Source organism: Miniopterus natalensis, chromosome 9 (genome assembly GCF_054644295.1).
Source record: "Miniopterus natalensis isolate mMinNat1 chromosome 9, mMinNat1.hap1, whole genome shotgun sequence".
Lineage (NCBI taxonomy): Eukaryota > Metazoa > Chordata > Mammalia > Chiroptera > Miniopteridae > Miniopterus > Miniopterus natalensis.
The window spans coordinates 38,564,089-38,579,433 of NC_142089.1; the positions used below are offsets into that span (position 1 = coordinate 38,564,089).

Genomic DNA, 15,345 nt, shown 5'->3' on the forward strand with positions numbered 1-15,345 from the left:
AAACACCAGTAGTTTAGGGAGTATTACATAAAATTCATCCAAGTTCTGCTGGCTTTAAGTGACAAATATATAAGAAGCATTTCAATTTTTGTCTACTACTATCTACTCTACATGAGCAGGCAGGTTAGAATTTACCCAATATTATAATCTCTTTCTATTTTGTAATATATTTGGATTATTTATAACTTTAGATTTTGTTTAAAAACTAAATCATGCATTGTGATGATTATTATGCTGAGTTGTAGGAAATTAGAATGGTATCTTTCAAACATCTAGTTTTTTTAAATGTTCCCTCCATCCTTCCCTCTGTCCCTTCCAGAGACAGAGAGAGAGAGAGAGAGAGAGGGAGAGAAACGTTGATTTGCTGTCCCTCTTACTTATGCACTCATTGGTTGATTCCCGCCTGTGCCCTGACAGAGTCAGACCTGCAACCTCAGCCAGTCTGGACGCTCTGACCACCTGAGCCACCGGCCGGGGCTCCAGCGCAGTTTGCGTCATTCTTATCCCACGTTTACGTGGCTTACAGGCTCATAAACATTTATGGATAACAAAAAATAGACATTTTATTAAATGTATGAATTTTATATTATATACGAAAGAACTTTGGTTGCTTTGACAGAGAATTTTGATACAAAGAAGAATGAACTAACGAGACAGGGCTTTATGGATCTGAATCTAATGGAAGCTAATGATCGTGAAGGAGATCCTCGAGACCTTTGGGTGACTCTGCTCTCGATGGGCTACAATAAAGCTCTGGAATTAATAGAGGTAAAGTAATCTGAAAGTTTTGGAATGGGTTTAATTTACATAACATTTTACCCTGAGAACATTTTCCTGACTTGACTTTTGAATTGGGCACACAAATTCTTGAAGTTTAGCATATGAATGAATCCTGGGTGCAACAACATGTTTTTGCTAGTTTATGTAAATTCCTTTTTTGAACTGAAATTTAGTTACTACAGACATTTAAATAATTCAGGAACAAAAGAGTTTGAATATATGATATGCAGGAAAAAATTGTAATCTAAAAAAATTATATTTCTTAATTGGTGGTGATTATTTGCGTTGCTAAACTGTTATTTCTATGGGGAAACTAACTCTTTGTCCTAATAGAATAAAGGCTCTCTTAGAATAAGGGGAATGTGTCTGTATGAAAACTGGAATTCTGATTTTTGGACAAAGAATACTCCTTGGGTTAGGATTTGTAAAATACTTGGGGCAGTGCTTAACTTGTTTAAAGAACTGTGTGTGTATTAGCTATCATTACTATTATTTATTAACATGATAGATATAGAAGTTGAATAAGACTTGTAATCCAAAGGAATAATAAAAATTAAGCATTACTTCTTAAATTCTATACTTTTGTGTCAGGTTTAAAATAAAGAATTTAACAGTTTCAGGCCACACATTAGATAACAATACATTTGTTTATATTCTTAAAATTAAAAATAGTATTGGTTCTTTCTATAAATAAATCAACTTAGAAGAGTAACACTAGCACCAACAAATTTTAAGTGTATTGAGACTTTGGTTTAATTCCTAGTTTTGATGTCATTCAAAATCCATCATAATCCTGTTTTCTGAAAAGTTTTCTATAATTTTTTGCTATTATTAGTAATAGTCACTTTTATATTCTACTTTAACCTAACATTCACTGAACCCCACATTTTAACCACAGTGTCTAATCTATGAATAATATTACATCTGCTATACATGTTTTCACTTAGTTCTAATTAGAAATTAGTTTAAGAGTAATTTAAAACATTTTATAGCATTTACTGATGTCATTGACCTTTGAAACCATAGGCAAGAGGATTTCTGAGATAAAACTTTAAAAACATTTTATTGATTGATTGATTTGAGAGAGAGATCTACTTGTTGTTCCACTTATTCATGCAATCATTGGTTGTCTCTTTTATGTGCCCTGACCAGGGATTGAACTTGCAACCTTTGTGTATTGAGATGATGCTCTAACCAACTGAGCTACCTGGCCAGCGCTCTGAGATAAAACTTTTTAAATTTAAAGTTTATTCAGTTATTGAATATATAATATATTCACATCATTGAAAATCCAAAAGGTAAAAAAATACACAGTGGAAATGTCAAAAGATAATGAGATCACCACTCAGTAACTGAAATACAAAGATAAAACTGAATGGATTGCTTACTGTAAGGGAGAGCTATGCTGGTTGGTTGCATTCACTCCACGCAGAGAACTCTCATTTTATTTATTTAGGATTTGGGGGAAGCATGGTTACTCGGGTGAGACTGTTGATTGATTGGCACTCAGCAGTGTATTTATTGACATGAATCTGTCCCTGACTGCTTGACTTTCAAAACTGAGGAGCTGACAACTGGTTGGCTTACAAAACTGTGTTCATTGAGATGAGTTGTTGCAGATCAGTTGAATAGGTTTAAACCAGTTCTGGTGACTACTCGTAACAATGACAACACAATAATTGTTTTTTTGACACGTTTGTAGGAACTTTTTTGATCCCAGCCTCCCTTTTTGATTTTCATCCAGCTAACGCTATGGAAAAAACTATCAAACATTCACTCTACCACTGTTGTTGATTCTCTTTGAAGTGATTTCATCTGTGGGGATCTGATTTACAGTTTGTACATTTATCATGATTTATTCTGTTTTTGTCTTTAAGTTATGAATTGGGACAATGAGTGTACAGAAGCTTATTAAGACCCTGGACATTTAAACTCTGAGACAAACAAGTATAACTAGGAGTATTGTAAGAAGGGACTGGAGGGCACTCCAAAATCATAACCCTAGATTTTCCAAGCTTGGCCAAGAGAAGTTCCAAAGACCCCCAAAGTCTTCTTTGTATAACATTTTATAGTTAGCTCTTTTAATTAATCGTAGGTGTTTTTACTTACAGTGTTATCCAAGTACATGTAGTATTAGCATTGATATAGACTCTTCCCTGGTTGGTCAAGAGAAAATCAAGTGTTTTTTATTATCTATAACTGATTTAGTTAAATAATTTAAACTGGTTCGTTGTGCCCCTAGGACTTAGACTATATTAATTACTAACCAACATGTCAACCAACATGAAGGAACAATTTTTTTTATGACTACCTGGAGTGGTGTAACTGCTATGAATGGGATCACTATATTCAACAGTCTTTTTCCAGAAAAAGTGTTATTCTTTTGGAGTGTATGTAAGGAAAGGTAACTCATTGAGGGTGTTGGGGAGTCATACCCTTGGGATGGCCTAACTAAAAGCTATACAAAATAATTAAATTTGGTTCAGGGTTGGCATTAAATAGTCTGATTTCCACATAGAAGCTTCTCAGGAGATTTAATTATCCTTAATGGAACTGTGGGTGTGTTGTTTTGTGGTGTTGTGACAGCTAGTTACATTTTGTATTTCTCATAATTCGAACATGTTTTCCTTAAAACCTAGGTTTAGACAAGTTATTGTTACTAATAAGGAGAACATGATAGGCCACAGCCAGACATGTACACTGTTAAATCAGTAAAGAGTAAAACCTATGGAAACACCTTGTTCCAATGGTCTTGAGAGGAAGCTGCTTATGTATGATCATGTGCTTGTTCAAGAGTCCTAGGTTAATTCTGTGGACCGTGTGCTTCTAGAGGCTCTGTGGAGAACCTCACTTTAGGATAGTTAAAGGATGTACCTTTCCAGTGGCCCTTTTTATTTTTCTAGAAGTTTGGGAATGATAAAGACAAAAAATATTTTTGAGTAAGAAGCAAACCCTTACATAATCAAAATTCATGAATAATTATTCCAGTTAAATGTGTCCCTCATCACAGAACCAGTAATTTGGAATGTCCTAGGCAGTGATGATGGTGTGGCTTTTCAACAGGGAAATATTTTGACCCACTTTGAAAATAAATGTACTGTTGTTAGTAGTACATATTCATAAACCATAGAGGGAGAACCTACTATATAAAATCAATTTGGAAATGCTCAGGGAGTCTTTCAGAGCATATTTTCAATTCATGTACCACAGTTTTTCCAGGTAATTTATTTATAGATAAAGCATCCTCCATTATCCTAGGAAAGTTTCCTCAGTGTTTAATATTATAGCCTATTTATCTTTATTGGAATGAGTTGTTTCATGGAGGATTCTATCTAGTGTCCAGATGGCCATTCTGGTTTTGTCAGATCTCACCCCCATGTGTATTAAAATCTGATGGTACTCAGTGTTTCTTTTCAGAATTTGGCAGACCATGCTTTGTGTATCTATGATGGAATCCTTGAACTTCTCCATAGATTTGTTTTATTTTTTTGTTGCTTTATATCAGGACTTTAGTCAAAGTAGTCTGTTTAGTATTGTCAGCAAAACAATGTCCAGCCTATAGAAGAGTCGTATAAGAGTTTATTGGAGCCAAATTTTGAGGACATGCCTAGAAGCAAAATTTCAATGGTTTGAGAAAATGCTCTGGAGAATGGTGGTTTGCAGCTTATTTTATACACTAGACTCAAAGGAGGCGTCATAAGGAGGGTTACATGAAATCCTTAGGTAAGTAGACTAAGGGTGCAGGAGAAAGCAAAGCAGGAAATCTCTAGGATTTGATAAAAAGCAAAACAGAGAGGCACATACTTCTTTTATGTTGGTGGGGACGCACCAGTTAATAATTAGCATTTATAGGTTGTAGAGATGGTATTCGGGAAACAAGATCACAGAGAAGGGTTTTGTGGTCTCGTGCTCTGGTGGTCCTGTGTGCTGGGGCCTGTGGTTTTGCCTTCAAGGGGTCTAGGAAAGAAAATTACTCTGACATTTCACAGGTATGTTATCCTAGATGCATAAGAACAATGGACAGAGCTCATTCAAGGTAAAGTAAGGAAGCTGTAGGCCTGGGACATGATTACCTGCTATGACCTGCCCAGTTAAGAATTTGTGGTCTCATGTGGTTACTTTCAGTCATTGAGCTTGTCAGGCCTGCCATGTGGCCCCTCAGCTTGTCAGGTTATTTCATAGCCCTTTTTCGTTCATAGTATAGTAACCTGTGAAAAGTACTTTTATAGTATTTCTGAAGTGCTTTTATAGTATTTTTCATACAGTACTTTTAAAGTATTCCTATATTTTTTGTAATATATAGTATATTAGCATCAACAGACCTTTTACTTTGAGTCTTCTTGTTGTATGCTTCCTATATTCACTTAGTAGGATCAAGAGAATAGATAAATAAAAGATTAAGCCCATAACAGACAAAAATAATGTATTATAGGGCAACTTTTTTAGAGTAGATATGATTTCATTTTTAAAACTTTAGAGAACATTTCTTTAACAAAGACCTTTTAAGATTTTTATTTTCAGTGAATCTTTTGTTGATACTCTTTGGTTGAATAAAACTGATAACCAAGACTTGGAAATGGCAAAATAATACCAGAATCTGTTTAGTAATAATAATAATAATAATAATAAACCTTTAAAATTTCACATTCATTTTTATAATTATTATAGATAATCTTTTTTCTGAATTCTACATTGTGAAATATTTTCATACTATCACTTATTAGGTAGTTGCAACAACCCTTGGCAGAATATATCCAGTTTAATCCCACTTTTTAAATGAAGAAACTGTTACAGAAATTAAGTGACTTCCTCAGGTCATATTGCTAGTAAATGATAAAATTCTATTGCAAACCCAGATCTGCTTTTTAATCCAATGAATTTTATTTTTAAATTTTTTTGGTTAATCTTCATCCGAGGATATTTTGATATTTTTTCCATTGATTTTTAGAGAGAACCAGTGATTTTTTTTTTTTTATTGTCTTGTCTTTCTTTAAAAAGCTGAGTTTATTATTTGTAAAGGTTGGAATCATTAAGATATATATTTTTAAAATTTTAATAAAAATGTGTGTCAGTGCTCTACTAACTTCAGACTTTTACCTTTTGTCCCCCAAATAAAAAGATGACCATCAATGTGTATAAAGTCACTTACTTATTCAACAAATATTTATTGGATGCCTATATGTGGTAAACCTGTAATAAAAAGGCACTGAGAATACAATCATGAATAAAATAGTAAAAATTCCTGCCCTCAAGGAGAATGATTAATTAAATAGAAAAAAAAATCATTTCAAAAGTGTTTTGAAAAAAATAAGCCAGAGGTCAAGGTAGAGAACAGTGGGGGAATGAAGGAAATTGGGAGCCAAGAGCAGCTCTCTGCAGGGGCGACTCTTAAACTTTAACCTGAAGGAGGGGGTACCCATGTAAAAAGTGAAAGAACCGTCCAAGCAGAGTGAACGCTACATACAGGGTGGGGCAAAAGTAGGTTTACAGTTGTTCATATGGAAACTAATGCAATAATTAATAAATAATAATACAAGAATAAACTCCGTGTTTCACGTACTCACAACTGTAAACCTACTTTGCCCCACCCTGTCTGAAGGCTGTGACCTAGGAAAGAGCTTCATTTGTTCATCTAGGGTATGAAAGATCGGAATAGCTGCCATATAGTGAGGCAGGAGACTGGTTGGATGGAGAGGCAAAGGCTGCCATGTGCAGCACCTTGTGGGCTCTAGTAAAGACTAAAAGGCAGCCTGGCTGGGCATGGCTCAGTGGTTGAGCATCGACCTAGGATCCTAGGCGATCAGGGTTCGATTCCCAGTCAGGGCACATGCCTGGGTTGTGGGATCAGTGACTTTCTCATCATTGATGTTTCTATCTCTCTCTCCCTCTCCTTTCCTCTCTCTGAAATCAATAAAGATATATTTAAAAAAAAAAAAAAAGACTAAAAGGCAGACATTATAAAAATCCATTTCCAAATACAAAAATCTTTTTAGGTCTCAGACTTTAAATGTTCTTTTACACTAACTTTGAACTGTTTATCTATAGCTATACATTTAGTTCTTTTCAGTACTGTATATCCACCCATTAAGTTTTATTTGTAAACGTAGTAATTCCTTTAGATCCCTTTGATGAGTTCTTTCCGTACCCTTATAGTTAGAAAAGGGATTTAAATAACTAATATGACACGAGTTAGCTCTAAAATAGAGTGGTACAGTGGCTTAAAGGAGGTGTTACTGATTTTTTATCACTCAATTTATAGTACTAAAATTTTCTTCTAAAAGTGTACAGAAGGACAAGGTAGAAAGTGCAGTGCATCTTCTTAAATCATATGATAAACATATTAATAATAAATAATTTATTTTAAATTCTGTCAACAGGCTAAAATAAGGTTTGCTTTTTCTTTCATATCAGGCATGCCCATTTGTCATCGATATCTATGCAGACAAATGCAAGCCAAGAATTAAAGCTGTCCATATGGAGCCGTGCAGTGGACAACTCGAGAAGGCCATTTGTAAATCTGTCCTTAACAAAGGTGACGCCAAAGTAATGGATGGCTATGAAAATATTATTGTACATACTCATAAGCGTGACACCTGGATAACTTCTGTTATTGAAAACAAGGTATCGATTATAAAGTGGTTCTCATAACTGCAATGTTTACTAATATTTTTCATCTTCTTTCTCACTCTATTCTTGCACAGTAATTAAATATCCCATTACATTAATAATATTTATAGTAGGCAGTTATTCTTTCTCCTTAGATTTCTAACTCAAACTGTGCAAGATAATTTATATATATAATTTTTAAAAAATAGAAGGTCTCTTTTATTAGTGCATCATACAGACTACAAAATAAGAACAGTGAATGACAGAGAACAGAGGATCTGTCTGAATTTTAAAAGGAAAATTAAGCATGATGATTTGCCCATCTATCACAGTAAAAATGTTATTTTAGCAAAGCAATGGAGACAATGACCTTATTTTCATGCAAAACCCAGAGTGAGTTACTTTGTAAATTCAGTCAGCTCCACTAACAGCAACAACTACAAAAAGTGGGAAAATATATTCAGCAAGCTTCTTAAAGCTGACTGATCTATCTTATACATAAACAGTGTATTTGGTTTGGAAGGATTACATGTATTTTGTATGGATACAAGGACAGAACAGAAGCAGTTTTGTTTTTTTAATTCATCTTGAGGTCAACCTTTTCAATTGCCATTTTATGTATGTTTTACAATATCAATAATAGATTAGAATAATATGTGTATATAAATTAAAATACATATACATTTTAGGTTTATGTCAAAATTTTGTTATTACCCTATATATTCTTAAAATACTTTTTTATTTTTAAATTACAGTTAACATACAATACTCCATTAGTTTCAAGTGTACAACCCAGTGATCAATCACCATATAACTAAGTTAACACCCTGGTAAATCTAGTACCCATCTGATACCATACACAGTTATCACAATATTATTGACTATATTTCCTATGCTGTACTTTATATCCCTGTGACTATTCTGCAACTATTTGTACTTCATAATCCCTTTACCTTTTTCGTATATTCCCCCAAGCCCCGCTCAAATCTTAAAGAAGACCCTTTAACATTTCTTGTAATACTGGTTTGGTGGTGATGAACTCCTTTAGCTTTTTCTTGTCTGGGAAGCTCTTTATTAGTCCTTCCATTCTAAATGATAGCTTTGCTAGGTAGAGTAATCATGGTTGTAGGTCCTTACTTTTCATCACTTTGAATATTTCTTGCCAGTCTCTTCCAGCCTGCAAAGTTTGTGTTGAGGAATCAGCTGACAGTCTATGGGTGCTCCCCTGTGGATAACTGCTTTTCTCTCACTACTTTTAAGATTCTCTCTTTGTCTTTAACCTTGTGCATTGTAATTATGATGTGTCTTGGTGTGAGCCTCTTTAGGTTCATCTTGTTTGGGACTCTCTACACTTCCTGGACTTGTATATCTATTTCCTTTACCAGGTTAGGGATGTTTTCTGCCATTTTTTATGTAGGTTTTCAATTCCTTGCTCTCTTTCTTCTCCTTCTATCCCCACCCCCACCCCGTGATGTGAATGTTGAAGTTGTGAAGTGCGCTTGAAGCTGTCCCAGGGGCTGCTTATACTATCCTCATTATTTTGGGCTCTTTTTTCTGTTCTGGTTGGGGGTTTTTCCTTCCTTATCGTCCAAATATCTGATTTGACCCTCTACTTATCCACTCCACTGTTGATTCCCTGTAATGTATTCTTCATTTCAGTTAATGTATTCTTCATTTCTGACTGGTTCTTTTTTATGTTTTCTAGTTCCATTTTTTATGTTTCCTACGTTTTTGTTGATGTTCTCACTAAGTTCATCTACTGTTCCCCCAAGTTCATTGAGCATCCTTATAACCAGTGTTTTGAACTCTGCATCTGGTAGATTGCTTGTCTCCATTTTGTTCAGTTCTTTTTCTGGAGTTTTGTTCTGTCCTTTCACTTGGGACATGTTTCTTTGTCTCCTCATTTTGGCAGCCTCCCTGTGTTGGCTTCTATGTATTAGGTAGAGCTGCTGTGTCTCCCAGGCTTGGTAGAGTGGCTTTGTGTAGTAGGTGTTCTGTAAGGTCTAGTGGCACAGCCTCCCTCCGCAGTCACTGGAACTGAGCACTCCAAGTGTGCCCCCTGTGTCAGCTGTGTACACCTTCCTGTGGTAGTTGAGCCCTGGTTGCTGTTGGCACGTCAATTGGAGGGATTTACCCTTGGCTGATTGGCTGCAAAGACTGGTTGGAACCAAGATGGAGGATCAGCTCTGCAGGGGCCCAACCAAAAGAGCAGGACTTCAGCAGGACTCTGGTACCCACTGAGCTTGTCCCTTGAGTGTGTCACTTGTGGAGGTGGCTCTGAGGCCTCCTGGGAGGTGCAGGTCAAGATCAACCACCACCTGTGTGCTGCCCGGGGCCACCAGGCATGAGCTACAGTGTGGTCTGCAGATGGCTGTTACTTGTGCTGGGCTTGGAGGTGCCCAGGAGAGGCCAAGCTGCAGACCAAGGCCAGCTGCTGCTAGTGCTGGGCCTGGGGCCACTTAGCAAGAGGTTCAGGGCACTCCAAGGCCGATGCTGCTTGTTTGAGAGATTTTAGTAGAGTCTGAAGCATGAGCCAAAAGAAGCTGTTTGTATGGAAAAGCCACTGGAAACAGCTTGGGTGAGCCTGCAAATTGGTTGGGGCGGGGTCTCAGGGAACCACCACCAGGGTTGGGTTAACAGTGATAGCCAAGTTGATGGAGACTCAGATATGGCACCCTCCTGCTGGCTCTATGGAGGGATGGCTCAGGAAAGGAACAGTGACCTCTGGGAGAAAGCTACCCCTCCAGCTCTCTCCCTGATACTGGAGAATTCAGTTCCTCCCTGTATGTCTCTGGTGCCTTTCTAGCTGCTGTCCCGCCAGGGCTCAGAGGGAGTGAGTCCGAGTAAGTCCATGCATGGGCCCTTTAAGAGGAATGCCTGGGACTCCAGCAGCCCCTCTGTCTTCTCTATAATCCCTGCTGGTTTTTACAGCTAGAAGTTATGGGACTTGTCTTCCTGGCACGGGAACCCTGGGCTGGGTGGCCTGGTGTGGGGCTGGGACCCCTTGCTCCCCATGGGGGAACTCTGCAGCTGACATATCTCTCCAGATTTTTATCTGCCACATGTGGGTGTGGGACTAGCAGGTTCCACATCTCCATCCCTGCTACTAGTCTCCATGTGGCTTCTTCTCTATATTCTTAGATGTAGGACTTTTGTTCAGCTAGATTTCAAGCACCTGAATGATGGTGGTTCTGTAGTTCAGTTGTAATTTTGATATGGTTGTGGGAGGATTCAAGTACCACTTTTAGCTACGCTACCATCTTGATTGGAACCTCCTTATATGTATATATTTTAAAGGCTCGAGATAATTGTTTTTCTTTTAATATGAAATTAAATGTTTGGATATCTGTAAGATAGAGCATCATCTGGGTACAAAATATTTTATTTAGTTTGTTAATAAAAGTCTTCACACAAACATAACTATTTAAAATAATAGACATCATGTTTTGAAGCAATACAAAGAAAAAAATTTAGCCCAACTTTTTACACAAACTTTTTAATATCAGAAATTCTATAGACTATCACTTTATCTAATTAAGTATATTCCACTGTCCAGATCCTATTTTATCATGCCAGTTATTTCTAGCTTTGGACATCTTCCCTGCTACTATTGATATGGCAGGTCAAGAGAATACATGCATAAATTCTTAGAGTCAGAGATACCCAGTTTTCTAGAAAAAATAAGTTTTCATGAAACCTTACTTAATATAGCTGGGTTTCTTAAAGTACTGTTGGTGTCTTCCTCTTAGTTCCTGGGTGATATTTTCATTATTTTTATGCCTGCCATAAATTTGTTAAGGTGTTTAAGATTTGGCTGAGCACTGAGTCAGTGTGAGTATGTGTTAGGTAACTAACTCTCCTAGTCAATTAAGGGCCACCAGAAAGTGCAACATGGCCTCTGCTTTCAAGGAGTTTATGGGCTAGTTGAAAACATAAAATTAATACTCTCAAAAGAGACCTGAGAATAATTAAATGTTAAATAATGCAATACTTTTGTAGGTACAATAGTTGTACTATATTCGTATCTCTTGTAATTGATGTCTTTTGGACTGTAGAAGTTGGGAAGGATTTGTGATATGGGGAAGGGGGCTCTGATGGATTTGAGCATTTGGTGTGGGATTTGAAGGATAACTAGGATTTAGATATGCAGAGAGACATCTTGGGAAACAGTTGTAAGGAGAAACAGGAGAAAGTGTTAACATGAAGTGTAGAGGAAAGAGGGAGAAATTTTCTAGGAAGAGTATTCAGGAGATAAACAACAGGTAGAATGGGTCCAGATTATACAGGGTGGGCAAAGTAGGTTTACAGTCAACAGAGTTTATTTTTTTGTATTATTATTTATTATTTTCCATACAAACAATTGTAAACCTACTTTTGCCCCACTCTGTAATCTTGAAAAAGAAATAAAGGAATTTGGACTTGATGAAATAAGCTAGCGTCCCCAGCTAGTAAGTTGCTATCTTCAAATGGATCATAAAGTTTTGGAGGGTGATTCCTAAAATCCAGCATGTTTCTGTTTCTGCCCTCTGTGTTTTATTAGGATTACCCCAGTCCCTCTGCTCTGCTATAACATATTATTTCTCAATCCTCCGTCTCCTTTCTTTCCCTAAATTAAAGTTAAACTTTCTTCACCAAAATGAAGTAATAATAGTGTAGAGCTTACAATGTGCCAGGCACTTTACATATATTAACACATTTACTTCTCACAACAACCCAATGGGGTAAATACTATCCCAATTTTACGCAAAAGGAAACTGAAGCACAGGGATGTTAATTTGCAAAAGTCCACACAGCTAAGTAGTAGAGGAGCTGAGAAATGAATTTAGGTTGTCTAATGTTATTCTACCCCTTCGTAGCCATTAGGGAGTGGTTGCAAATTCCGTAGCTGGGGAATACTTTGACTCTCGCATTTCTCTCATTTCTTAGCTCCATTCTGCTTTCTCTTGCTTCCCATCCAACCTAGAGGCTATCACCTATTATCTCAGGTAGAAGTGTCTTCCATAAGGTCTTCCATGATACCCCAGCCTCACCTAATGCTTCTGTATTTCTATAGAGTCTTCTGTGTTTCAATGGAACCCTGTGAATACCTCTATCACAAGACTTACAGATGTCTTATAATTACCATTTTCTTTGCCTGTATTTATTAAAGACAGAAATAACAACTTATGAAATCTTTTTTTATAGTCAGATAATAAAGTGATTATTCACATCAACAATGAGCTAAGTAAAAACTGCATAAACAACAGAGGACTCAACATATTTGCAGTAGAAGTGGCGCCCAAATCTACAATGGTAATGCATTGTTTCCTAATTGAAGCCTTTTGTTTTGTCAGTTTGAAAAAAACTTTTTTGCTATTAATGCTACAAATAAATATATGTATTAAATAAAGTAGAACATTATTTTAAGTCTGATATTTGTATTAGTATCATCCTATACTAGGAGGTAGGAGACTTAGTTCTAATCCAGTTCTCACTATTCGATTCAGCTAGTGTGACACATTCACTTAACCTCTCTGCTCCAGTCTCTTTAAGTGTAAAATTAACATATCACCAGCTCCAGGCACTTCACAAGGTTAATGTAAAGATAAAATCATGTACATGAAGCACTTTCAAACATCATATAGAAATACAAAGTAGTATTAATAGTAATAGGAATTTTGATAATCCAAAACACTTTTATGTACATTATTTAGATTTTCTAAGGCAACCTGGAAGAGAAAGTGCCCGAGTTTTAGATAACTAGCTAACTCAAGTCAGGAACAGCTGTGGTTCTGGTGTTAGCAGAACTCTGGGTTTCTGGTTTGGCCAGGAGTCCACAGGACAGATCAGTAGACTAGTCTAGTGAAGGGGAAGAGGAAGAACCTTTCCATTCTTACCCTTTCTTTCTCCATACTGTCCATGAAATCCTAGAACAAGATAAAGAAAGATTATCTTTTCTGTTATCCAGTGAGGATTTTAGAAAATGTGGTGGGTAAGGAGGAAAAGGTATTTACTCCCATCCCTCTTTATCCGCCTTCACAAGCACCAAGTACCGGCTTTTATATCAGGGTAGAATTTAGGCTGTATTACCCTGTTGGACATCAGGTCATAGATTGTAGGTCTCTGCTAAGGATAAATATTGTAGAATTTTATATGAACAGGGATATTTTTTACATAGGGTCTAGAAATGTCCTGTTGAAAAATTAGCCCAAAATAGCAATATATAAAAGGAAATTAAAAGCTCTCTGTTTTTATATGCAGGTTTGTCAGCATGTAATGCCTCTGAATGAACAAGAAGAATGGATATATAATTGTGTGTATTCCCTTATATCTTAAATACTGATTTTAGGAAGTAATTCGACCTGAGACTCAGACTAAGAATTATCATCTCAGGTTTAGTCTGTTATTTGTTGATCAACTAAATGCTAATCAATTTGACTGATATACGTAAATAATCTATCTGCATGCACTTACATTTCCTGCTATATTATATATTTTATTATTAAAATATAAATAACTTTTTAAATGTGTGGCCTTATTTAATGGGGAATCTGGGCACATTTTATTTATAGATAGTAAATCAAAATGAAATTATAGGTAAGCTTTTAAGAAGTAATAGTGAATCCTATAAAGTCCTGTCCACTTAATTTATTCATCAGAAAACAAAACAGAGCAAAAGGCTAAAAGAAAGTGTAAATCGACCAGCCTCAGCAAGTGCCCCATGTGACCTCCTCAGCTGTCCCATGTCCTGTCCGGGGAGCTTCGTCCAGGACTCCTGTCTGCGCCTATGTGGTCGCAGGCATGTGGCTGTGGAAGGACTAAGGGGACTTCTGGGCCCCTCCTCCTTCCTGCTGCTGCTGCTGGTGACACGCAGTCCCTGCAATTTCTGCCTCTTCACCGGTAGCCTCCACCTCCTCCCGCAGGGCCCTGCAGGTGCTCAAGCCTTGGGACCACGTTCTGCTATAACCACAAAAACATCTATGTGTTTCAAATCTCTCCTTAGTGTTCCCATTAAAGCTCCCTGTGAGTGAGTTCCATCTATAAACACTCCCTCTATGCTGCCTTTCCCCGTTGTTATTTACACATTATAGACTTTTTACCTTTAAGAAACCTCTCATTCCCCATCTCCCTCTATCATTATTTCCATTGTCCACATTTGCTGTGCCCACTTTCTTGACCACCATTCTTTCCATTTAATTCCACTAGCAGCTATTCCCCCATGGGTTCCAATAACTTCCAAGTGCCAGTGGGTATTTTAAAGCCTCCTCTCCAGGTTAGACATTGTTGATCTTTCTGGGGCACCACATTCTTCAGCTTTTCTTCCCACCTGGGACCCTTCCTTTTCATACTTCTTTCAACCATACTTCCGTAGCTTCTCCCAATTTCCACATTCTCTCTCACCTCAGGCCCTTTGGATGGAATGTTTCCTCCTTGCCTACAGGATAATTCTTCCTTCCCACTTCCCTCTTCTTGCTTCAGGTCTCAGAAAATACGTCACCTTTCCCAAGGGTCCTTTCCTGATCACTCCCCCCACCAAGACTACTTTGATGGCCCTCATAGTTTGTGCCCACTCTCTGTTGTCACACTCCTTACAGTATCCTGGAGTTACTCTTTATTTGTTCTCTCCATGAGGCTGAAAGCAGGCACAGTTATAATTCCAGCATGTGCCATAGAAACCATAATGGATATGTAATACGTATTTGTTGGATGGTTGAAGAAAGTGGGCAGAAAATTAAAATAAACTTACATGTGGTATGAATTTTTCCTAATTCTTAGGGCTATTTGTAAATTTAAAGAAATGGAAACATAAGAAAAAATGTCTCATTACTATTTAATCCCATGTGTGCAGTCTTTGTTTTTTATGTAGTTAACAGGTTAAAAACAAAATGAAATAAAAATTTAATTTTTTTCACTGATTCTCTAACATGCAGTTTTAAATGGGAGAGGAATAGACTAGTAATTCCTTTCCACTTTAAAATT

The 15,345-nt window shown here is 36.8% G+C and overlaps 1 protein-coding gene across 2 annotated transcripts in view; it reads left to right on the top strand.

The window, feature by feature from the left end:
• Window positions 1–13,891, top strand: part of EFCAB7 (EF-hand calcium binding domain 7) — a 40,365-nt gene extending 26,474 nt beyond the window's left edge. For both annotated transcript variants that reach the window (XM_016208448.2, XM_016208453.2), the window contains exons 11-14: window positions 620–768; window positions 7,192–7,401; window positions 12,571–12,678; window positions 13,627–13,891. In XM_016208448.2, coding sequence (XP_016063934.1) covers window positions 620–768; window positions 7,192–7,401; window positions 12,571–12,678; window positions 13,627–13,701 — 542 coding nt within the window. In that variant the 3' untranslated portion in view covers window positions 13,702–13,891. The remainder of the gene's footprint in view (window positions 1–619; window positions 769–7,191; window positions 7,402–12,570; window positions 12,679–13,626) is intronic.
• The last annotated feature ends 1,454 nt before the right edge of the window (window positions 13,892–15,345 follow it).